At 46.1% G+C, this 24,983-nt stretch overlaps 1 protein-coding gene across 1 annotated transcript; it reads left to right on the forward strand.

Moving 5' to 3' along the window:
* The first annotated feature begins 526 nt into the window (after window positions 1-526).
* Window positions 527-13,318, forward strand: EIF3B (eukaryotic translation initiation factor 3 subunit B). Its single transcript, XM_075565601.1, has 19 exons — window positions 527-845; window positions 3,849-4,041; window positions 4,522-4,641; window positions 4,753-4,810; window positions 5,583-5,711; window positions 6,618-6,775; window positions 7,052-7,183; window positions 7,279-7,345; window positions 7,705-7,751; window positions 7,868-8,078; window positions 8,259-8,331; window positions 8,828-8,950; window positions 9,074-9,152; window positions 9,298-9,436; window positions 10,765-10,890; window positions 11,004-11,081; window positions 11,850-11,958; window positions 12,192-12,304; window positions 12,777-13,318. The coding sequence occupies exons 1-18, from the start codon at window positions 674-676 to the stop codon at window positions 12,287-12,289; spliced, it is 2,112 nt and encodes a 703-aa protein (XP_075421716.1). The 5' UTR covers window positions 527-673; the 3' UTR covers window positions 12,290-12,304; window positions 12,777-13,318.
* The last annotated feature ends 11,665 nt before the right edge of the window (window positions 13,319-24,983 follow it).

A 24,983-nucleotide genomic window follows, 5' to 3' on the forward strand; every position in this document is an offset into this window, starting at 1 on the left:
AACATTGATGTCATGCATTTTTAACATCATTCAAATGCTACAATAACATAATACTTCAACTTATTGACTTCTGTGGGGTAAAATGGCAGCCATCTTAATTTCAGGCCAACAGCTTATGATTTCAGAGACTAATATCTCTTGATTGCGACATCATAAAAATAAAATAAATATATATCTTTAAAAAAACACAAGAAACTCTGTGAAATGGCCGCATTAACAAAAAAAGATGTGCAAAAAAAAATCAATAATCAGTGGGACTGCCCCTTTAACAACATATATGGGTGATTCCTGTCAGCAATGCTATGGAGGCCCCTTCCTCCATGTTGGATCATACCATTATCTCACGGAGGGGGGTATTTCTTTATTTATAGATATATGTACGTGAAACATAGCAGATACACAGTAATGACTGCAGCGGAGGATGTGTTAATGTGTTAATGTAACATGTCTCTGCGGTTTCCCACGGATAATCCCTCGGGTGTGATGAAGTGAGGGCGCGGGGAAGGTAGACACCCCTCGGCGCTGGGTTAGTTCGCTCCTTTTCCGCTCCTGACGCCGGGTGTTTCGCACGTGGGCCTGCTAGCTGCGCGAGCCGCGGGTTCTGTGTGTGTGCACGCGCGGGGAGAAGCTGGAAGACTCCCGGATCCTGCGGGAGAGTGAGGCAGAGGGGCGGATGCGGGACACCGAGAGGATGGCGGACGGACCGGAGATAGAGGAAACCGAGGAGGCCGCGGCGGCGGCCGTGGAGCAGCAGGAGGAGGAGGAAGAAGATGAGGAGGAGGAAGAAGAGGAAGAGATGTCGTTCAGCGACCCGGAGGGCTTCGAGGATGATATCAGCGAGGAGGGTGAGGAGAGTGCGGGAGCTTCAAGGGCCCGAGAGGGGCAGAGTCTGAGTGATACAGGTGGCAGTGCAAGGCCGAGGGGGCAACGGGTAGGAGAGGGCGCAGGTCCGGGAGTGGAGGGCCCAAGGCTGTCACCGGTTGGGAGAGGGCCTAAGGCTGTCACCGGTTGGGAGAGGGCCTAAGGCTGTCACCGGTTGGGAGAGGGCCCAAGGCTGTCACCGGTTGGGAGAGGGCCCAAGGCTGTCACCGGTTGGGAGAGGGCCCAAGGCCTGGGATTGCAGGGCGCAGGTTGGTGGGAGTGGGCAGAGATGGTGTGGGCAGAGATGGTGCTGGCACCGGGAGTGGAGGGCGCTGGTTGGTGGGAGTGGGCTCAGGCAGGTATGAGATGGTGCTGGCACCGGGAGTGGAGGGCGCTGGTTGGTGGGAGTGGGCTCAGGCAGGTATGAGATGGTGCTGGCACCGGGAGTGGAGGGCGCTGGTTGGTGGGAGTGGGCTCAGGCAGGTATGAGATGGTGCTGGCACCGGGAGTGGAGGGCGCTGGTTGGTGGGAGTGGGCGCAGGCTGGTAGGAGATGGTGCTGGCACCGGGAGTGGAGGGCGCTGGTTGGTGGGAGTGGGCGCAGGCTGGTAGGAGATGGTGCTGGCACCGGGAGTGGAGGGCGCTGGTTGGTGGGAGTGGGCGCAGGCTGGTAGGAGATGGTGCTGGCACCGGGAGTGGAGGGCGCTGGTTGGTGGGAGTGGGCGCAGGCTGGTAGGAGATGGTGCTGGCACCGGGAGTGGAGGGCGCTGGTTGGTGGGAGTGGGTGCAGGCTGGTAGGAGATGGTGCTGGCACCGGGAGTGGAGGGCGCTGGTTGGTGGGAGTGGGCGCAGGCTGGTAGGAGATGGTGCTGGCACCGGGAGTGGAGGGCGCTGGTTGGTGGGAGTGGGTGCAGGCTGGTAGGAGATGGTGCTGGCACCGGGAGTGGAGGGCGCTGGTTGGTGGGAGTGGGTGCCGGCTGGCACAGGTCGGGAGAGGGCAAAGGCTGCTAGGCGAGGGCGCAGGCTTTGAATGGAGCCTGCAGCAGACACTTCACTCCTGTAATAATTGACCGAGTCTCCCAACACAGCCACCTGTTTGTAACTGGGGTATGTCCTCTTCATAACCTGTGTCCCGGACCTGCCTCCAAACCAGACTGACTCTCCATGCATTATTTCCCCCAGCTAACCTGTTTTATAAGTGGGCACCAGGAGAGGAGGCTATCAGATGGCAGGCATTGGGCATGTACCTGTAATGAGGGGGTCACAGACTGAAGACCAGCCAGGTTACCTGCTCCTTAATGTGCAGGGCCTGTACCTGCACCGCTCTGTAATAGAATGGCTCCTTAGCGCTTACAAAGTAAAGGATGTAGTTACAGGCATACCCCGGTTTCAGGACACTCACTTTAAGTACACTCGCGAGTAAGCACATATCGCCCAATAGGCAAACGGCAGCTCACGCATGCGCCTGTCAGCACATCCTGAACAGCAATACCGGCTCCTTACCTGTACCGAAGCTGTGCGCAAGCGGGGAGACTATAGAGCCTGTTACAAATGCGTTATTTACATCAGTTATTGTATTGTATGTCTTTATTTATATAGCGCCATAAATGTACATAGCGCTTCACAGTAGTAATACATATCATATAAATAACAAATAATATAAATAACAGATCATGGGAATAAGTGCTACAGACATACTGTAAAAGTAACATTAAGGAAGGAGTCCCTGCTCCGAGGAGCTTACAATCTAATTGGTTATGCACGTATATGACGATTGCAGTACAGTACATGCATCGATAAGTGGAGAAAAAAGGTAGTGCTTCACTTTAAGTACATTTTCAGTTTACATACATGCTCCGGTCCCATTGCGTACGTTAATGTGGGGTATGCCTGTACTCTGTCACGGTGCCCCTGGTGTATCAGAACTCATAGCGTGGGTAAATGCTTCATGGGCACCCAAAGGGTTAACACAAAAATGCATCATAAAACCCTACTCTGTGAGGCAGGAAATAGTACTTGTATGCACAATATAACCGCTTCATTTGTAAATTGGTTGAATCTATGCAATTTGTTTTGTACACTATCAATTTGACCCTCCATAAATAACCCCTAATGTTTTAATAGTTCACTCTTAATTTAAGGAAAGTATGTGAACCAAATATATTAAATATCTGGCTTATAGTAGTTAGAAATGTGAAATCTTGTGTAGGCTTTTGTTTGGTTTAGATACAGATTTCTGTGAGAAATCTTGAACATTGTGCTTAAAATGTCGGCTTCCTACAGCTTATTTGCTAAACTCCTGACCAACATTATTTTCTCTTTGGAGTATTTTTCTACTATGTCCGTTATGATTGAGGCAATAAATGTGACCTCCGTCGTATGCCTAAATGTCCATATAAATGCTGGAAATGTCCTCTAATTGTAAGCTCTCAGGAGTAGGGCCTTCATTTGTATCTGTTTGTGCTTGTTTGTATGTATGTAGATCTTTTTTTATATAGCGCCACCCCAGTACATAGCGCTTTAATGCAGTAATACAAGTGATATAATGATATAACACATATTGGGAATAGGTGCTTCAGACATAAAACAATAGGAAAAGTAGTCCCTGCCCAAAGAGCTTACAATCTAAGTGGTGACAGTAGGAGGACGTTCTGGTAAGTGCGTCTGCAAGGGGTCAAGGTCAGTATCAACCAGCAGAGGTGTGTTTTAAGACGGGTGCGCAAACTGGGGGAGATATTATTTTTGGGGGTGCGTGCAGGGGTTTCAGAGGCCTCGTGCTCTCCAGCGTGAGGCCTCTGTAACTCAGCTGAATTGAGCCGGCTTCAGGCAACATGGCGTCATTTGATATGGCTAATAGCTTGCAAGTTTAAATGTATATTCATGATATTTCTTTTAATGAGCACAAGTCCTATAACAGAGCATGTTTTATATACCTCTGTGTGAATAACCCGCTAACATCGGGGACCTATTTTTTTCTTTCCATTACAGAGTTGCTTGGTGATCTCCTTAAAGACTGTCCCCAGGAGGCAGATGGTATAGACTCTGTGATTGTAGTAGATAATGTCCCACAGGTTGGACCTGACCGTCTGGAGAAGTTGAAGAATGTGATCCATAAGATTTTCTCCAGCTTTGGAAAAATTACTAACGACTACTACCCAGAAAAAGATGGAGTAACAAGCGGGTGTGTATGCGAGTCTGTGTGAAGCGCCAAAAGTATTTAATAGTATTAAATATGTATTCCCAAGATAACTTGTAGTACTGGCTTATACAGGTCTCAGTGTTATTGCTTGGACGCACATACTATACAATGTATACATAGTCATTTTTGCATGTTGTAGCACATTTCCTTCTGATATTTTGTCATGTAATTGAGTGACGCACATAAACCATTCATACGGCATTATGGGGACCTCTGGGAGGTTACATGTGACTTCTTCGATGGTTTTAAAAACAGAAAAACCCTTTTTGTGAGGTTCCTGTTTCCACGTAGATGTAAGTTGCCAGACTTTCAATGTTTTCCTGCCTTTTTAGATCTTGATTCTAGAGGAACAAAGGCCCCTGCGGCTCCTTAGTATATGGCGTGACATATCTGTGGTCCCCTTTTTAAGTTGGGTTGCACGACACTGGATATAATACCAACTTGCCTTTTTGTTTGTCCCAGGTACATTTTTATAGAGTACGGGTCCCCAGCTCATGCTCAGGATGCTGTAAAAAATTCAGATGGCCACAAACTGGATAAGCAGCATACGTTCCGTGTCAATCTCTTCACCGACTTTGATAAGTAAGTGTTCTACTGTAACAGCTTGTGCTTTGCTTTCGTGGGGGGATTTGACATGTTGACGCTGAATGTCATGCTGCCCATACAGAACTGCTCTTTACGTTACTTTTGCAGATACATGGTCATTAGCGATGAGTGGGAAATCCCGGAGAAGCAGCCATTTAAAGACTTTGTAAGTTTTCTATACCATGACTATTTGTAGAATCTCCTCAGGTTATAAAGCATTACTGAATGATTCATTTCTTCTCTGTTGGGGTTCGGGGTTCCCCTAGTTCTGCTTCCCAGCGGTTTCGCTAGTAGAAAGTCTGCAAACTTCATGGGATGATGTGGCTTTCTATTGGTTGTTTGTGCTTGCCTTGCCCAGTGGCCGTTTTGTGCTGGGCTGATACCGCGGGAACCCAGTTAAGATAAAGTATACATCTCGCCGCCCTCCAAAAAAATAAAGCAGCGTAGGGATAACGCACGTGATCTTAAAGTTCACCGTGCATCTAAAATACACATCCAGGTTTAGTAAATCAATGTTTGTAGCTTTTTTATCTTGTTTTGTTATTTATTCCTTTTTTATAGCAGGCTTCAACTTCGTTTTTAATGGTAACTTATCCCTGTAGGGAAACAATTCTATCCAACAGTAGCTCATAGCTACTGTTACCATTATGCAACATGTGTAAAGAGGCATCTGGTAACAGAAGGAGCTATTTTGAAGCCAGTTCAGGTGTAAATACAGCATGCAATTTGGAGGGAGAAAAGCATGTCGCCCGCTTCTCTCCTCCGTAGTATGAAGGACATTTTATGGAGTTCCTCAAGTGGATGCACAGCCCTATCCAACATTCCTATTACATTTGTGCGTTGGCATCCTTATTGGATACCCCCCGTGTAGAAAATGTAAACAGAACATATTTATAAGTATCTTGTGTATGAGTGGTTTTGTTTCTGTGTTTTTTTAGGGAAACCTGCGATCTTGGTTAGAGGATCCAGATTGCAGAGATCAATTCAGTGTTATATTTGAATCTGGTGATCGCACCACCATATTTTGGAACGATGTTAAAGAGTCTGTTCCAGCGGAGGAGAGACCGGTAAGTGGTTATTGGGGAACCGAAGCATCAGAATCCTTTCATTTTAAATGTGCATGATTACAAGTCTCACAGACACCTTGTATTATTTTCGGCCACCTGCAAATGTTTGGCTCTGAGGAAACTGTACTTTGAGAACCAGCATTTTCTGTTTATACTATGTGTTGGCAAAAAGTATCAAATTCTACTTTGCACAGCAGCATAATCTATTTACATAGTATAGAGGTAGCTAGATTTGGTTTGCACTGTTGGAGGAACCTGCAGTATCCTGACAGTGGCATCCCCCGGCTGCGGGGGATCAATGCGAAGGTCCCATTCGGAAGAACCCTCGCAGGCGGCCGCTGCTTTTACAGTCTCTCAAGCCACTGAGTTTTGCTTTTGGTGCCTTGTGACTAGGAACAGTAAATGGAGTGATATTATCATTTTGTAGGCAGCGTTGCATGTTAATAAATACCTCATTCATTTTAAGTGCTACAATGTACAAAGCTGGTTTGTCAGATAGTTACTGTGCTGCATAAAGTATGGGGTCACCTGAGCCTGTTCTTAATAATCTGTTCTCTTGATACCTTGTTATGCAAAATGTGTGTAAAAATGTTGTCTGCCTGAAAACTCGAATACTAAAATGAACGAACACAAAGGTGCCTACCACCCACCCGCCTTTATTATATTTTTCTTGCTTGAGTGGAAAGCAATGGGTCACTGGAGATTACATTAACGTGATTCAGCTGTGGGGACCCCTTGTGTCCCACCCCTGTAAATAGAAAGCAAATACAATCCATCGGGGGGGGGGAGGGACTGCTCTTAGAAATTATTTTGTTATTAACGGTTTGGTTCTGTGCCTGTCGACCCCCTCGAGGGTTATTAAATGGCGAAGAGCCATTTTAAACACTTTTTTTTTTCTTTTTTTAGCGATGGACAGAAACGTACGTGCGCTGGTCTCCAAAAGGTAACTTCCTGGGCACGTTCCATCAGAGAGGCATCGCTCTGTGGGGAGGAGAGAAATTCAAGCAAATCCAGAGGTACAGCCACCAAGGGGTGCAGCTCATCGACTTCTCGCCATGTGAAAGGTACCCAAGCCAGCTTTATACTGGAAGAACCATTGTTTGTTTGATTCTTGTTTTATACTTCTCTTTGGTGCACATCAAAGATGCTACATTGTTATCATCGTTTATTTGTAAAGCGCCAACATATTCCGTAGCGCGGTACGAGAGATGTAAATTACATAAACCGTTACATGCCGTTTAGATGTTGAAAAGGATTATTTTTATAATCTACAATTTTTATTTTTTATTCCACCTTATTTTCGCGTTGCCCATCTATATAAATGTTTGTTTTCCCTGTAGGTATCTTGTTACTTTTAGCCCTCTAATGGACACTCAAGATGACCCCCAAGCTATCATTATTTGGGATACCCTCTCAGGACTGAAGAGGCGAGGATTTCACTGTGAAAGCTCTGCGCATTGGCCGATCTTTAAGTACGTTGACAAATTCCAAGAAAAAAATAAATGTAGAAGATGCATAAGGACTTTTTCATTCAGCCTGATTTTACAGATCTGATTTCTCTCTTCAGATGGAGTTACGACGGCAAGTTCTTTGCGCGAATGACGCCAGATACACTCAGTATTTTTGAAACGCCTGTAAGTCTGCACTGAACATGAACTCTGCGTCATCACTAACAATAAGCCTAAGGGCACAGCGTAATATTTTAGGGAGAGTGTGTTGCGTTTGAGACCTTTTTGTTCCGGAGTCCTATGTGCCATGACAAACGGGACCACTTTTCTTGCATTTGATGCTGAAACTGAAGTTTCTTAATTGCCTTGCACAGAGATAATTTATATTCATTCTAAGAGGCACTATATCATTTTTCTTGGGAATCGCAATAAAATATAGAAACTAAAGTAAATTTGTATTGCTTATGGTATACGGTTCCTCTGTAAATCAATGTGTTACCTCGGCGATATTAAATGGAGAATTATACTTTATTGTTCTTTCCTAGTCTATGGGCCTTTTGGAAAAAAAGAGTTTGAAGATCTCTGGAATAAAGTAAGTGTGTTCTTCAGTCAATTTCACTTATAATTCTTTACCTGGTTTTACTCGCTCTTTTTATTTTACTTTAAACTTCCCCATGAATTGTAAACGTGTCCCCTGCTTTTCTGTAGGGAGTTCTCATGGTCTCCCGGGGGTAACATCATTGCATTTTGGGTGCCGGAAGACAAAGACATCCCTGCCAGAGTGACTTTAATGCAGCTTCCATCAAGAGAAGAGATCAGAGTGAGGAATCTGTTCAACGTTGTGGATTGCAAGCTGCACTGGCAGAAGAACGGGGATTATCTCTGTGTCAAGGTTGACAGAACACCTAAAGGAACTCAGGTATGCGTTATCCACATTCCATCGACCTCTATCCATTTACCAATGTATTTTTTGTATTTGTCTGCGAGTGGGTTCATGTACGTATTTGCATATCTATCCGAATACTTTTGTGAAACGCATCGAGAATAATTCCATTTTGTAGTGCAACCTTTTTACGAAGGTTATTTCTTTTATGAACAGGGCATGGTGACCAACTTTGAGATCTTCAGAATGAGAGAGAAGCAGGTTCCAGTGGATGTAGTTGAAATGAAAGGCAAGTCCATCACTTGTGTCCTCTGCCTGTAATCCTTTCCGTGTTCCCTTGCATGAGTCCGGTAACGTCACTTGCATGTTAACCTCACTACATGCTTCTAGCGTGAAGTTCTTTTGGTTTAATTTTTTTGGGGGGGGGGGGGGCGCACACGGACTACTACATTCCTTTTCTGTATGAAGTAGCCAGGGCAAATAATATATTCGATCTTTTCTGGTTTTTTTAGATAGTGCTGTTCATGCATCATTCAGTGCGGAGTCCACAACTTAATGAAACGTAGGGGAAATGTTGTGACCAAAAATTATGTATTTTTGTATTGTAATGCTTCCTTGTCGGTTGGGTTAGCAACACTCTCCCTGCTGCACATAAGCAGCAAACTGCAAATCAGACTTCGTGTGAACGTTACATGGGTCGGCTCTTCCTATAGCTAGTGGGTATGAAGCATGGAGGTGTAACTACTCTTTTTCAATCATTCTCTGTGTTAATTTTCCTTCTGTAGATGGCATCATTGCCTTTGCATGGGAGCCTAATGGAAGCAAGTTTGCTGTTCTGCATGGCGAGGTCCCCCGGATATCTGTTTCTTTCTACCATGTCAAAAACAACGGGAAGATTGATCTTATAAGTAAGAATTACTATTTCTTCATTTTCTAACAACCTCCTTTTGAATTTCTAACAATCGCCCAATGTATACTTTTTTTTTAATTTTTATATATATCTTGGAGTTTTAATGACTTTCTTCTTTCAGAAACGTATGACAAACAGCAGGCTAACACGATCTTCTGGAGTCCACAGGGGCAGTTCTTGGTTCTTGCTGGTTTAAGGAGGTAGGTAGCCTCAATGCTTGGCTTGTGGTTCTTCTCTGATGTGTCATGTTGCATTTATCTAGGACTGTCTGAAAAGCAGAATCCTGGGTGTACATATACATGTGGAGTTCCATTGACGCCTAACACCGATTTTCCTGTCTTGCAGTATGAACGGCGCATTGGCCTTTGTCGATACATCAGATTGTACCATAATGAATATTGCCGAACATTATACAGCCTCTGATGTGGAATGGGATCCAACGGGTCGCTATGTTGTGACGTCCGTGTCCTGGTGGAGCCACAAGGTAAGACACAGAATCCTTTACTCTTATTCTTCCATGGAATCTATTGGTTGTACCTTTTTGGGAAAAGTATAGATTTTTTATTTTTTTGCCCTTCCTATACTTTTCTTAACAAATGGCTGACTGCATTATAGATTTCACTTGTTAAAGCTGTAAAAAATGTTACAACAAAAATTCAGTTATCGGATGAGTTTATTTCAGGTGCACACAGCGGAGACAGCTTCAAAACAAAAAGCTCTCTCCCAGATAATACGGTATGAGATACATTTATACCCTAAAAACTAAAGCTCCACCCCTTTATGGGGGGGCTTGCGCGTCACTAAATATTACATCATTTTGTAATACATAACAATACTACAACTGATGTAAGTTTGGAATACATAACAAATGATTTAAGTGTGCGTCAACTAAAATGACATAATCTTGTAATACATAACAAAAATGAAATGATACATACATTCTTTAAGGGGTTGAATGTGAGAAATGATTTCTATCTCTGAGTCCACCAGACACTCGAATGCTGAGAAGTCGGTTCTAATTCTGATCTCACTTCTCAAGACTTTACCTGGCACTTAAATGTGAGAAGTCTACTCTAATTCTAATCTCACTCCTCTAAGCTGTATGCCCCCTCCCTTCTTCTGCAGCTGGGCTGGCCAGAGCTGGTAAACACTGAGAGCGAAAAATCTTTTAACCCACTATAACTTTCATGCAGCTTTCATACAGACAGAAGACAAAATGGATGACACAAGCACAGCACATTACAACATAGATGACAGACAAGGACTAGAACAATAACAAGATGGCTGACAAAAATAGTCAGACAAAATGGCTGCTTAGACCCTAATGCTGTTTACGTCAGACCCCCTAATGTCTCAACTTCGTCACACTGGGATCTAGAGATATATATTCTCTTCCCTTTTGCTATCACTTCTCTGAATATTCATGCCCTGTCCAGTCTGAAAATTCACTTTATTAAATTAAGCATTTTTAATGTCCTTTTTTTTAAAGGAGCAATCCAAGCTGCTTCTTTAGTCTTCCTTTTTTTTTTTTTAAATCCAGCTTGGACGCGGTGTCTCTGGAGCTTGAACCCTGTTAATTTCACTCAATTTTTTTCGATGCTACTAATTTACAATATTTCCTCTTTATTTCTTGCCCTATATCCTATCTTCCCTCTAATGTCTTGTAGACCATTTCTATGAAAAGCTATGTACGCACTTGCCACCTTTTATTAATAAAAATATGAATACATGGATTTTGTTTGCAGCGCCTGCTGCTCTGAAAAGGGGTATACTCGTTCGACAGAACTTAACATCACGGCTTCTGTTTTGTAGGTGGATAACGCATACTGGTTGTGGACTTTCCAAGGCCGACTTCTTCAGAAGAACAACAAGGACAGGTTCTGTCAGCTTCTCTGGAGGCCCAGACCCCAGACTTTGCTAGGCCAAGAAGAAATAAAGGTAATAGAAGTTTGTACAACCTTGTATAAAGGGTTTGTTGTGCTAGCAAATGCACACATCTTCCAAATGAGTCATCATTATTCGGTTGTCACACTATATTTCCTTTGTTACAGACAATCAAGAAGGATTTGAAGAAATATTCAAAGATATTTGAACAGAAAGATCGTTTAAGCCAAACCAAGGCATCAAAGGTATGTAAAAATTTTTTTACACTAGTTTAAAAAGTAGTACTGTAGTGAAAACCAATTTTGTATGTGCTGCTGCAGTGTAAGGCAGAGGTGCGCAAACTGGGGGCGCGCCCCCCAGGGGAGGCGCGAGATTAACTGTGGGGACGTGGGGTTTTCTGAGGCCCCACGCGCTTTCCGAAGACACTTAAATTAAGTGCCGGGGAAGCAGCCGTGGTTCAGCCGGCGTCATGTGACGCCACGTTGCTATGACAACGTGATGTTTGACGCCCAGACGCCGGGAACCACGGTAGGGAGGGGGGCGCGCGGAGAGCAGGACAGCCGGCAAGGGGCGCAGGGGGAAAAAGATTGCACTCCCCTGGTGTAAGGTGTTGTGTAAAGCTGCAGATCGTCATCCGCTTTATTTGTATTTGTTTTTTTATCATCCCTCCCTGTGCTTCAAAACAAATCCTCCTGTTTTGAAGAAATATTGGTATTGACAAATACTGTGGACTTAACACGTCCCAGGATCTGCTTTATAATTCAGTCCTGCATCTTGGCAATCTTGTTTGCTCTGTTAAGTAAAAGCTCAGATGTAAAAAAAACGGTCCCATGGAATTACCATTAAGCTATTCAGACAAACGTTCGGACAACAATGTTAGTATCTATTAAACGCCTCCGGGAATTTATAATACAAAATGTTTTTACTTCACTGAATCTCCAATACTGGGTTTTTAAGTTCTATCAGCCTTACCTGCAGACTGTCACATGGTACTTTCTGTGTCTGGCCTGCAGGAACTTGTTGATCGGAGAAGAACCATGATGGAAGAGTACAAAAGCTACCGGGAGCTGGCAAATAAAATGTACCTGGATCAGAAGGAAGAGCGCCTGGAACTCAGAGGAGGTAACTCTAAGTTTAATATGCAGCAAATGTGTGTACTGTAACAAATTCAGCATGAGTAACGTTGTGGGGGTGGGATATGACCGCCATCCCAAAAGAAGTGGACATTTTGCAGGATTGTTTTTAACTGTGCACTTAATTGTGACCTCCCTTTACTGCCGGAGGAAAAACCCCTGTGCCGTATACAAACCATTCTCCCGTACAAAGTTGTTTTCCCTTTCTCTCCATTGCTTTTAGTGTGGATACAGACGAGTTGGACAGCAATGTGGAGGATTGGGAGGAAGAGACAATTGAGTTCTTTGTAACTGAAGAAATTATTCCTCTTGAGGAGTAGTCCGCTGAAGCTGTGGTGGGTTTCTCTTGTTTAATTTGTCATTGGAAGCTGTATATGTAATTGATTTAAATCTGTTTTACATGGCTAGAGCAGGGCACTCTGGGTTTGATGGAGAGCTATGCCTCTGTGCCAGCCAGGGATACTTATGTAAGGTATAGGCAGGAGTCGGTACTTTGATCTTTATGAACAAATGTGGGATATTGGTTACTAATTCTCACATATCGATACGTGCAATTTGTAACAAGTATTCCTATTTGTTAAAGATCGGAGTGCCGTGTACCATTTTTTGTTTTTGCAATCTGTGTAGTTCTAAAAGACAAGTCTACAAAGTGCATTAGCTGCTCTCCCTTTGCTGCACCCTTTCCTTCTGTTGCATTGTGTTTAAAGAAAAACAGATTGTGGGTTTAACATGTGCTGGTATAACCCCCCCCCCCCCCCCCCCCCAATGGTGAGATGCACCCTGATATTTCTCTCTCTCTCATTACAGAACCATCATATCTGGTAGTGAACATCTTCTCGACCAGAACACACAACTCCCCTGAGGTTATTTTGTTATCCCTTCTCCTGCTCTCGCTCTCGGGACATTAAATGAGCATCACGTCTTTCCATTCTGAAGTTGTTGTGGTACCTTTTTTAATCTTGCCGGAGGATTTTTAAAAGGGACTGCTCTTTCATTTTTGTTGACGCTCTTGTTTTCCTTGGTACCATCACTTACTGCATCATCGACTTTTCAAAAAGTGAATTATTACTCAATTGTCTTTGTTGCTGTTTATTCCCGTACCACTCAGCAGTATCATGGATCCTGCTCCTGGAGCTGTATACACATGGACGGTGGCTCGACTTGTGAAGGGCTTTTTCTACTTCCCAACTGAATGGACAGTCAGCTGTTTTGGCTGGGAAAAGAATATTAAAGTTGCACATTTTAGTGTGCTGAACCAGCACTACAGTGGGCAGTATCCTCCTCCATTCAGATTGCGACGTTGCAGGTTTAAGTTGGAATTTAAAGTAAACCTATATTGGGGAACAAAATGGTGTTGTGTTTATTTTCTTAAAGCTACTGGGATACCTTGAAACCTAAAAACCTCTGTGCAAACGAGACACAATGGTGAAGATTGTATTGTTACAGTTCCTAAACCCTGTACAAATCATTTGTACTTATCTAAAGTTGTTTTGTTCCGCACATTCACTTTCTCTGAGCATGCTTATTATTTTAAGATGTCCTTAATCTAATGCTTATTTTGCTTCTGACATTGGTGCACAATATGGAGGTTTTCACTATGTGATAAGGTGTGATAGTATTTGTATTCAACGGCTTGTATGACAGCAAATATTCTTATCGTTTGTTACGTTACAGACAGGATCTGCCCTTCTACATCTTGTGCAGAAACCAGGGCACATAACCAGTAAACTATTTAATTAAATGCCTTGCCAAACTGAGAACTTGAGGCAGATTTAAAGCATTTCCGTGTCACACAGAATAAAAACAAACGTTGTTATTTAGTACTCTACATTAGCGCTCATGGGTTTTTAGCCCAAGTGTTATAACGGTAACCGGAGATCATAGGTGTGTTCAATGGAAAATAATTTAGGATTCTCCCATCATGGTTTAGAAAAGAATTCTTTGGAAAATGATGCAACTGAAATAATTTTGTTTTTGAAACTGTCCCCAAGTACAATATTTGCTGTGCTTGTGTTACACCGCAAGCATCAAGATACAGCTGTGTTTCTCCCCACCCCCCATCATCCCCATTTCTAGAAGGAAAAAGGATCGAATTCTAATATCTTGTTCCTTAAAATCCTAAGAGCCATGCTGCTTTATTTTAGTTATCTCTATTACTCTCTGTCCATTAAAGGTGCTCATCTGTTTGTTAGGACTGGTATGTTAAAGACTTCATCCTTAGTAGCAGAAGAAATCCAAACACACAATCAAATTAGGGAAACATCTATGAAATAGACCTAATCTGTGCAAATCCCTGTTCTGCGAAAGATAGAGATCTATAGTTGAAACATCATAGTGCTGCCCCCTTCTGGCTGGCCATAGAGTTGGGTTCAGCCTCTGAAACAATCTGTTGCAAACAGCTCCTCTTCACCTTTGATCACGCCTCCCTCCATCAGAACTACACATCCCAGAATGCACCGCCAGTTGGCACGTCCGGATCCTGTTACTATGGCGATGGCTCTTGCGGTCCAACAATTGCAGTGCAGAAAATGTGCATAATAAGTGATACAATTTCATTTTCTCTGGGTAGTTAGTATTTCAGGCTTTCCCGCATGAGCTGCTGTAATATAGAGCAGGAGGGCGGGGGAGTCTGGACTGCTACTGATATTATATGTATGTATATCTTATATAGCGCCATCCAAGAACATAGCACTTTACAATACACGTGACAATATTATAACACATGGTAGGAATAAGCGCTTCAGACATAAAACAATAGGAAAGGGAGTCACTGCCCCGAAGAGCTTACAATCTAAGTGATGGTAGTAAAGAACATAATTATATGACAACAATGTCACTTAATATCATTAGACTGTTCTTGTTTCTAGTTGTTAGCAGACAGTAGTAGGCAAGTGATAATTATTAAGGGATCTGTGGGATTTAAAAAGTATACATCATGTACCATATATGGTGACACAGCTGTGCGCCTTGCTTGTTCTTGATCTGCCCACCTCTGGTGTGTGGATCGGGGGGGCTTGTGCAGTTGTGTGCACGCCCACGTGATGTCACGCCGGGGAGGGGGGGGGGTGCGGATTATGAAAGAATTTTCATTATATAAAGCTATATGTGGACACAGTGTTACTCCATGATAAAGCACCAATGGTGCGGAACATGTAGGAGGTTCTTTTTCACACCCCCTTTGGCTACTTCTGGAGTTTGGTGACCATCACAAAATCATCTCAAAAGAGACAGACTTATAATAATCATTTAAATGGTTAGAATGGTAAGGTGTGGAAGGGGTTTGGTTATCACCAGATATTTGCATCAGAATCGGCCTGTTATTTAATGTGAACAAGCGCCTGTATGGAAAAAAAAAGTGTGTGTGTGTGTGTGTGTGTGTGTGTGTGTGTGTGTGTGTGTGTGTGTGTGTGTGTGTGTGTGTGCGCATACACACACATACATACATACACTGTAAGAGACTTGTTCAGATGTACGCAATTGAGACTGTTTTTAAGGTGAAATTCAAATTAGGCTTTTTTGCGCCTGTCCCCAGCAAAACATATGAAAATAAGCCAAACAAAAACCTATCTCCGCTTTGGAGACTATCTACACATGTAGCTCAGCCCTCTCTGACTGAGTTGGTTAGCTAAGCTATTCACCAGCCCCAAAATATAAACATATACAGATACATAACAGTTCCAAAATAAAGTCTTATCTGTCTCTCTGGTAGCTGTAGTGGGGAAGGCTTCTCTCTTTCCTGGGTTGCTGCCTTTTCCTCGGGCTATATCAGCAGTCAGGCTTAGAAGTCTTGTAAGCTCCGGACATCTGTGTTCCCTCTGTGAGACTCAGGAACCTCCCCCATGTCTGTCTCCTTGTTCAGCTCACATGTGTGCTCAGGAGTCTCCTTCCTGTATTGTATTGTATGTCTTTATTTATATAGCGCCAATAATTAATGTACATAGCGCTTCACAGTAGTAATACATGTGGTAATCGAATAAATAACAGATAATATAAATAACAGATCATGGGAATAAGTGCTTTAGACAAACATAACATTTAGGAAGAGGAGTCCCTGCCCCGAGGAGCTTACAATCTAATTGGTAGGTAGGGAGAACGTACAGAGACAGTAGGAGGGAGTTCTGGTAAGTGCGTCTGCAGGGGGCCAAGCTTTATGTATCGTGTTCAGAATGTTCACAGTGCTATTCGTATGCTTTAAAAAAGTGTGTCTTAAGGTGGGTCTTAAAGGTGGATAGAGAGGGTGCTAGTCGGGTACTGAGGGGAAGGGCATTCCAGAGGTGTGGGGCAGTCAGTGAAAAATGTTTAAGGCGGGAGAGGGCTTTAGATAAAAAGGGGGTAGAAAGAAGACATCCTTGAGCAGAACGCAAGAGTCGGGGTGGTGCATAGCGAGAAATTAGGGCTGAGATGTAAGGAGGGGCAGAAGAGTGTAAAGCTTTAAAAGTGAGAAGAAGAATGGAGTGTGAGATGCGGGATTTGATTGGAAGCCAGGAGAGGGATTTCAGGAGGGGAGATGCTGAGACAAATCTAGGAAAGAGTAGAGTGATTCTGGCAGCAGCATTTAGGATAGATTGTAGGGGAGACAGGTGAGAGGTAGGAAGGCCGGACAGCAGGAGGTTACAGTAATCAAGATGGGAGAGAATGAGGGCCTGAGTCAGAGTTTTAGCAGTCGAGCAACAGAGGAAAGGGCGTATCTTTGTTATATTGCGGAGGAAAAAGCGACAAGTTTTAGAAATGTTTTGAATGTGAGGGGCGAATGTAAGAGAGGAGTCGAGTGTGACCCCTAGGCAGCGTGCTTGGGCTACTGGGTGGATGATCGTAGTTCCAACAGTAATGTGGAAGGAGGTAATAGGGCCAGGTTTGGGAGGAAGTATGAGGAGCTCTGTTTTAGCCATGTTGAGTTTAAGGCGACGGAGGGCCATCCAGGATGATATAGCAGAGAGACATTCAGAAACTTTGGTCTGTACAGCAGGTGTAAGGTCAGGGGTAGAAAAGTATATTTGTGTGTCGTCAGCATAGAGGTGATATTTAAACCCAAAAGATGTTATTAGGTCACCTAGAGAGAGTGTGTACAGAGAAAAGAGAAGAGGTCCCAGGACAGAGCCCTGGGGTACCCCCACAGAGAGATCAATAGAGGAGGAGGAGGTGTTAGCAGAAGAGACACTGAAAGTACGATGGGAGAGGTAGGATGAGATCCAGGATAGAGCTTTGTTCCGAATACCAAGAGTATGGAGAATGTGAAGGAGAAGAGGGTGGTCCACGGTGTCAAATGCTGCAGAGAGGTTGAGTAATATGAGCAGATTGTAATGACCTCTGTCTTTGGCAGCATGGAGGTCGTCAGTTATTTTAGGGAGGGCTGTTTCCGTGGAGTGAGCAGTGCGGAAGCCAGATTGTAGAGGGTCTAGCAGAGAATAGGTGTTGAGAAAATGGAGCAAGCGAGAGAATACAAGACGTTCAAGGAGTTTAGAGGCAAAAGGCAGGAGGGAGACAGGTCGATAGTTAGAAAGACAGGTAGGGTCAAGCTTGCTGTTTTTGAGTAATGGTATGACTGTTGCATGTTTGAAGGAGGATGGAAAGGTTCCAGAGCAGAGGGAGGAGTTAAAAATGTGTGTGAGCGTAGGGATTATAGTAGGAGCAAGAGGTTTTAGGATGTGGGAGGGAATGGGGTCAAGAGGGCAAGTGGTAGAGGGAGAAGTGGCGATCAACAGCGACACATCCTCCTCTGAGACAGTGGAAAAAGAGTCAAGGAAGGCAGGAGGAGAGTTAGGAAGAGGTGTAGGATGGGAAGAAGAAACGGGATGTTCTGACGTATGGATTCCACCTTTTCCTTAAAATAGTCAGCAAAGTCCTGAGCGGAGATGGAGGAAGGAGAGGCAGCTGAGGGTGGTTTGAGTAGAGTATCAAAGACAGAGAACAGTCGGCGTGGGTTAGACTTGTGCATGTTGATTAGTGCAGAAAAGTAGGCTTGTTTAGCTTGCGAGAGGGCAGAGTTGAAACAGGATGGCATAAATTTGTAGTGAAGGAAGTCTGCGAGAGTGTGAGACTTCCTCCAGAGGCGTTCAGAGGAACGAGTGGAGGAACGCAGCATGCGTGTGTGGGAATTTAGCCAGGGTCTAGGGTTAGAAGGGCGAGTGCAGCAGAGAGAAAGTGGGGCATGTAGATCAAGAGAGAAGGACAAGACAGAGTTGTAGTTCCTGACCAGATTGTCGGGGTCTGTAGCAGAGCTGAGAGAGGAGAGGGAGGAGCGTAAAGTGGACTCAAAGTCAGGTAAGTGAATAGAGCGCAGGTTTCTGCAGAACCGGGGTGTAGATGGAGGTGGAGAAGGGGAGAAGCGAGATAGAGAGAATGAGATGAGATGATGGTCAGAGAGAGGAAATGGGGAAATGGAGAAATCGGAGAGAGAGAAGTTCTTAGTGAAAACCAGGTCTAAGTAGTGGCCATCCTTGTGGGTGCTGGCGGCTGTCCACTGTTGAAGGCCAAAAGAAGAGGTTAGAGAAAGAAAGCGGGAAGCCCAAGGGAGAGAGGGGTCATCAATGTGGCAATTGAAGTCCCCAAGGAGAAGAACAGGGGAGTCTGAGGAGAGGAAGAAAGAGAGCCAGGATTCAAAGTGAGAGAGAAAGGCAGAAGGGGGATGAGAAGAGGTAGGTGGGCGATAGATGACCGCCACATGAACAGGGAGAGGAGAGAAAATCTGGACAGTGTGAGCCTCAAAGGAGGGAAAAGCAAGAGAGGGAGGAATAGGAAGGGTTCGGTAACGACAGAGAGAGGAGAGCAGGAGCCCCACGCCTCCACCCCTGCCATCAGTGCGCGCAGTGTGGGAGAAGGAAAGGCCACCGTAGGAGAGGGCAGCTTCCAGAGCAGAGTCAGACTGAGTGAGCCAGGTCTCAGTTATAGCAAATAGAAGCAGGGAGTGAGAGAGAAAGAAGTCATGCACAGAAAGGAACTTGTTAGAGAGGGAGCGAGCATTCCAAAGGGCACAGGAGAAAGGGAGAGAGGAGGGAGGGTGGCAGGGGATGGGTATGAGGTTGGAGGGGTTGACACCATAAGGAGTAGAGGTTGCAGTTGGCAGGCGAGGACGAGCGCATGTAGGAATAAGACAGGGACCAGGATTGGGAGAGATATCCCCAGAAGCAAGGAGGAGAAGCATGGATAGAAAGAGAATGTGTGAGGAGGATTTGTAGGGGTGTGTTTTAGTGCAGGGGATATAGCTGTGTGGTGTCAGAGGACGCAGGTAAGAAAGGAGTTCATGTGAACAGAGAAGTGGTGAAGGAAGGAGAGATGGAGATATATGAATGGAGTTAGAGACATACTGAGGCTGGTAAAAAGAAGTGCATAATTTGAGAAGAAGTGAAGTCACAGCAAATATAAATGGTAAAGGCAGCATCCCAGCAGTAATGATGCAGTCTGGTATTGATGATATCCTCCTTTCCAGCGTAGTTCAAATGCAGGAATCAGGGCCAGTTGGGGTGTCCACTTCTTCCTCACTTCTTTTGAACTTCCTTTTAAACTTCAGTTGTTCAGTAGTCATGCCACTTATAATGGGCCACTTCCTTTTAAACTTCAGTTGTTCAGTAGTCATGCCACTTATAATGGGCCACTTCCTTTTAAACTTCAGTTGTTCAGTAGTCATGCCACTTATAATGGGCCACTTCCTTTTAAACTTCAGTTGTTCAGTAGTCATGCCACTTATAATGGGCCACTTCCTTTTAAACTTCAGTTGTTCAGTAGTCATGCCACTTATAATGGGCCACTTCCTTTTAAACTTCAGTTGTTCAGTAGTCATGCCACTTATAATGGGCCACTTCCTTTTAAACTTCAGTTGTTCAGTAATCATGCCACTTATAATGGGCCACTTCCTTTTAAACTTCAGTTGTTCAGTAGTCATGCCACTTATAATGGGCCACTTCCTTTTAAACTTCAGTTGTTCAGTAGTCATGCCACTTATAATGGGCCACTTCCTTTTAAACTTCAGTTGTTCAGTAATCATGCCACTTATAATGGGCCACTTCCTTTTAAACTTCAGTTGTTCAGTAGTCATGCCACTTATAATGGGCCACTTCCTTTTAAACTTCAGTTGTTCAGTAGTCATGCCACTTATAATGGGCCACTTCCTTTTAAACTTCAGTTGTTCAGTAGTCATGCCACTTATAATGGGCCACTTCCTTTTAAACTTCAGTTGTTCAGTAGTCATGCCACTTATAATGGGCCACTTGGATATGGGCTGCAAGCAGACTAGCTGTTCAGACTGGGTTTATATAGGCCTAAAAAGTCACCTGACAGTGTTGTTCTGTCTGCTTAATTAGCACATCTGAGGCACATTCAAACAGGAGGAGCCTTTTCTCTAACAAACCTCCAATCAGCCAGGTGCTGGTTAATTAACCAGCACACTGCTGGATTAGAGGCAAGTTTTCTGAACAGGGATAAATCCCCTGTTACACACACGAACACACTTTTTGGGGGAAGACCATTTGTTTGTGTGTGTCTCAGCTTTTTTAGAAAAGGAGAGTAGGCCCATGATAACTGGCACACGAACACATCTTTTTAGGGGGAAGACCATTTGTTTGTGCTGTGTCATTTTACTGTAAGCGACTGCAACTTACGTGGGACTGTCCGCTTTGCAAAGCTAAATCCGCTAGTGTGTGTCTATATTTTGATCGACAAATTTGCCCACTGGTGATTCCTCATGGCTGCCCAAGCAGCACACGCGGTCCCTGCTCGCGCTGAAAGAAAAACAAAATCCCCCTACCTGATTGGTGTGACGCGATTTGGCGCGCTGCTAGGATTTTTTTTGGAGCCCGCGCATTGAAGCCCGCCATTCCTTTTCAAAAGTGATCCTGCTTGATCAAGTAAGTACACCCTTACTGCCATTGCCGCACGCCATTGCCGCTTCCCGCAGTCCCCATTGCCGCCTCTCGCAGTCCCCATGCGTCCCCCCCTTACCGGCGATGGCCCTTTATGGCTCTTATCTATGGCGGTGCTGCAATACAAAGCCATGCGGAGTGCCTCCGTCTTAAGCTGGCAACCCCCCCCCCCTCAAGTAGTTGCGTTGTGCAGGGAGTGTGCGTGTGTGTGTATACAGACACCCACCCAGTCAGTCATAGTCACACACCCAAGAGTTGGTCACCCACCTGTGTCAGTCACCCCCCCAAGTGTGTCAGTCACCCACCCCCTCACGCTCTCTCTTGTCCACGCTGTCACCCCACACTCTGTCACTCACTCTCTGTCACTCTCTCTGTCACCCACTCTCTCTGTCACCCACTCTCTCTGTCACCCACTCTCTCTGTCACCCACTCTCTCTGTCACTCACTCTCTCTGTCACTCACTCTCTCTGTCACTCACTCTCTCTGTCACCCACTCTCTCTGTCACCCACTCTCTCTTTCTCTCTTTGTGTCACCCACTCTCTGTTTCTCTCTGTCACCCACAATCTCTATGTCTGTCTCTCTCTCTGTCACCCACAGGTAAGATCCCAGGCAGGATTGCTGCTTTAGAAATTGTGAAGCGGTGGCATCCAGACACTGGTTAAGGGGTTCAGGAAACTAGTCCTTCACATCTGTCTTTTTTTCTAGATTAGTGAGGTCATCCGACATTTTCACATACACACATACACACATGCGTAACTGTAACAAGGACTAATTGTGTTAAAATATAAATGTAATACAATAAATAAACTGTTATGTCAAAAACAAATCTTGTTATTAGTTCTTACTAGGAATGTATTCAATTTCTTTTTTAAAAAGATGAGTGGGGCTAGGTGGTGAGTAGATTTTTTGGTTTGTTGAGTAGATTTTTGGTTGATTTGTCAAGCACTATATATATATATATATATATATATATATATATATATATATCTCACACTTCCTCTCCCCCAATCGCAGATAGGGACCCTGTGGGGGAATCTAGGTGTATTACCAGGTGTGGTGCTTTACCTGTCAGGCTCACAGGAGGCCTGAGTCTCTGCTGATGGGAACCTGGGTTGTATCCTGGAACGTACTTACAGCACCTCCACCTGTGCAGGATCCTAGAGTGTAGAATACCCCTGACACAGGACCCACATACACCGAGTGTATATATAAACAGTTTACAGTATATGCAGAACAGAATACAACATAACAACAACAGTACATTAGTGTCACCCTGTAACACTGGCCTCACTGGGCCGTAACCCCATACCCAAGTGTCCCAAGAGTCCCCCCACCCACCCCAGTGTGAGACAGCGCTTCCCACTATGTTGAGATGAGAGTTGGTGCACTTAGTGTATGGTGAAGGTACCTGCCGGGTGTGTCCACACCCGGGCGCGCTGGAAGGAAGACAGAGTGGATCCGCTGATCCCGCGAATCCGCCTCTGCATGGGGTGGTGTCCAGCCAGATGGTCCCACCATGAAGATAGTCTCTTATCTTGAGAGGTTGGTCTGATCCCAGACCCAATGATCAGGGCTGCGCAGCGTAGCAGCTGTGTCCCTGACTATCACTAACAACTAAAGGGGCAGGGTCCCTACCCTGTCCCTGTAGCAAGCTATGGTATGACTCAGGGCCTAGCTGGGGCCTAGGGGGGTAACCTGGCCTAGTGCAGGGGCCACCTGATCACTGCACATACAACCTCCCCCCCTACTCTGTCCCAGCGCCGACTGATTCTAAGCCCTGAGCGCGCCAAATGTATCTCTCTCTGCAGGAGATCTCTGCCACGCAATTGGCTCCCTAGTGTCACATGGATTGCAGCCCCAGTGACTGGGTCTTGTAGTCCCTTGCGGACCTCTTTAACATTGCTGCCGCTACTCTCAACTGCGCATGCGCAACCTTGGGAAGCCCCTGACGTGATCGCACCGTAGCTTCCCGACATGTCACAGGGGGTCCCCACAATGTGGCGGAGGTAAGGGGACCCATGGGGAACCCTGATATATATATATATATATATATATATATATATGTGTTCGACAATCCTATACATTTACACGCCCGGGGCAGGTGGATTTAACCCCCGGGCGAGTAACTATTGGCCCAAGCAGCACACGTGTTTTGTTTTTTTAAGGCCTCGTTCAGGGTGCCAGCTGCAGGACTCGGAGGGAGGCCGTGAGGGAGGCAGTGCTGCAGTTTGCTGGGCGATCTGTGTTTATCCCCCAGCAGACTTTTCAGCGTTGAGGAGGGGGCGGGGTTACACGCAGCAGGGTAAGTATCGAGGTTGCAGTCATGAAATCATTCTGAAGAATGATTTCATTGGCTGCCTTGGTCCTTGTGACGCTGCTGCAGCTCCAAAAAACGAAATTTTCGTTTATTGAAACTGTAGTCAGCTTCAACTCCTGGCTTCGGAGACAGGGCGGTTGCTACCCTGACAACCAGTATTCAAATTGAATACTTTGTTTCTCACGGCAGCACGCACGGTAGCACGCCCTCCCTCCGAAGCCAGCACCCTGAACGAGGCCTAAATTTTCCCTGCTCGCGCTAAATTTCCCTGCTCGCGCTAAATTTCCCTGCTCGCGCTGGCTGAAAAAAAAAAAAAACTCCCCTGTTACCTGACTGCTGATTGGCGCGCGCTCCCAGGCTTTGTGGGCGCGCGGCCAGGCTCTATATGAGCCCGCCCCCAACGAGCAGCCATTCTTTTCCCCATGGAGGATGGAGGACACAGTAAGTATTATCTGTGCCTTCCCCCACCTCCCTCCCCTCCCTGGCGCTTCCCCCCCCCCGCTTCCCCCCCGGTCCCGTATCAGAGAGCGCGGCGGGTGATGGGAGCGAGGGATGCCCCCCCATGTCCCCCGCTTCCCCCCGGTCCCGTGTCAGAGAGCGCAGCGGGTGATGGGAGCGGGGGATGCCCCCTCATGTCCCCGCTTCCCCCCGGCCCCGCGTCAGGGAGCGCGCCGGGTGATGGGAGCGGGGGATGCCCCTCATGTCCCCGCTTCCCCCGCGTCCCCCCGGTCCCGCGTCAGGGAGCGCGCCGGGTGATGGGAGCGGGGGATGCCCCCTCATGTCCCCGCTTCCCCCCCCCCCCTGCTTCCCCCCCCCCCCTGCTTCCCCCCCCCCTGCGTCCCCCCGTCAGGGAGCGCGCCGGGTGATGGGAGCGGGGGATGCCCCCTTATGTCCCCGCGGAGCAGGAGATGTGCGAGGGGGGGGGGGGGAGCGTGGTGGTGCTGGTGCTGGTCGCGGCCTTTCCAAAAGGTGTGTAGAGAGTGAGTGTGTGTGGGCATGGGAGAATGTGTGTGTGTGTATGTGTGTGTGTGTAGATATGGGTGGGGGGTGTATATATGTGTGTGTGGGAGTGTGTGTATATATGTGGGAGTGTGTGTATATATATGTGGGAGTGTGTGTATATATATATATGTGGGAGTGTGTGTATATATATGTGGGAGTGTGTGTGTGTGTGTGTGTATATGTGGGAGTGTGTGTGTGTATATGTGGGTGTGTGTGTGTGTGTGTATATGGGTGTGTGTGGGTTTTTATATATGGGAGAATGTGTATGTGTGTATGGGAGTATGTGTGACACCAGAGGTACCCCCCCAATCAGTCACCCACCCCCTGCCCCGGTCAGTCACCCACCCCTGCCCCGGTCAGTCACCCACCCCTGCCCCGGTCAGTCACCCACCCCTGCCCCGGTCAGTCACCCACCCCTGCCCCGGTCAGTCAGTCAGTCACCCCTGCCCCAGTCAGTCAGTCACCCCTGCCCCGGTCAGTCAGTCAGTCACCCCTGCCCCAGTCAGTCAGTCAGTCACCCCTGCCCCGGTCAGTCAGTCAGTCACCCCTGCCCCGGTCAGTCAGTCACCCCTGCCCCGGTCAGTCAGTCACCCCTGCCCCGGTCAGTCAGTCACCCCTGCCCCGGTCAGTCAGTCACCCCTGCCCCGGTCAGTCAGTCACCTCTGCCCCTCTCTCTCTGGTCTCCCCCGTCTCCCCTCTCTCTGGTCTCCCCCGTCTCCCCTCTCTCTGGTCTCCCCTGTCTCCCCTCTCTGGTCTCTCTTTCTCTCCCCTCTCTTTCTCTCCCCTCTCTTTCTCTCCCCTTTCTCTTTCTCTTTCCCCCCTCTGTCTCCTTCTCTCTC

Source organism: Ascaphus truei, chromosome 11 (assembly GCF_040206685.1).
Source record: "Ascaphus truei isolate aAscTru1 chromosome 11, aAscTru1.hap1, whole genome shotgun sequence".
In the NCBI taxonomy this organism is placed as follows: Eukaryota; Metazoa; Chordata; class Amphibia; order Anura; family Ascaphidae; genus Ascaphus; species Ascaphus truei.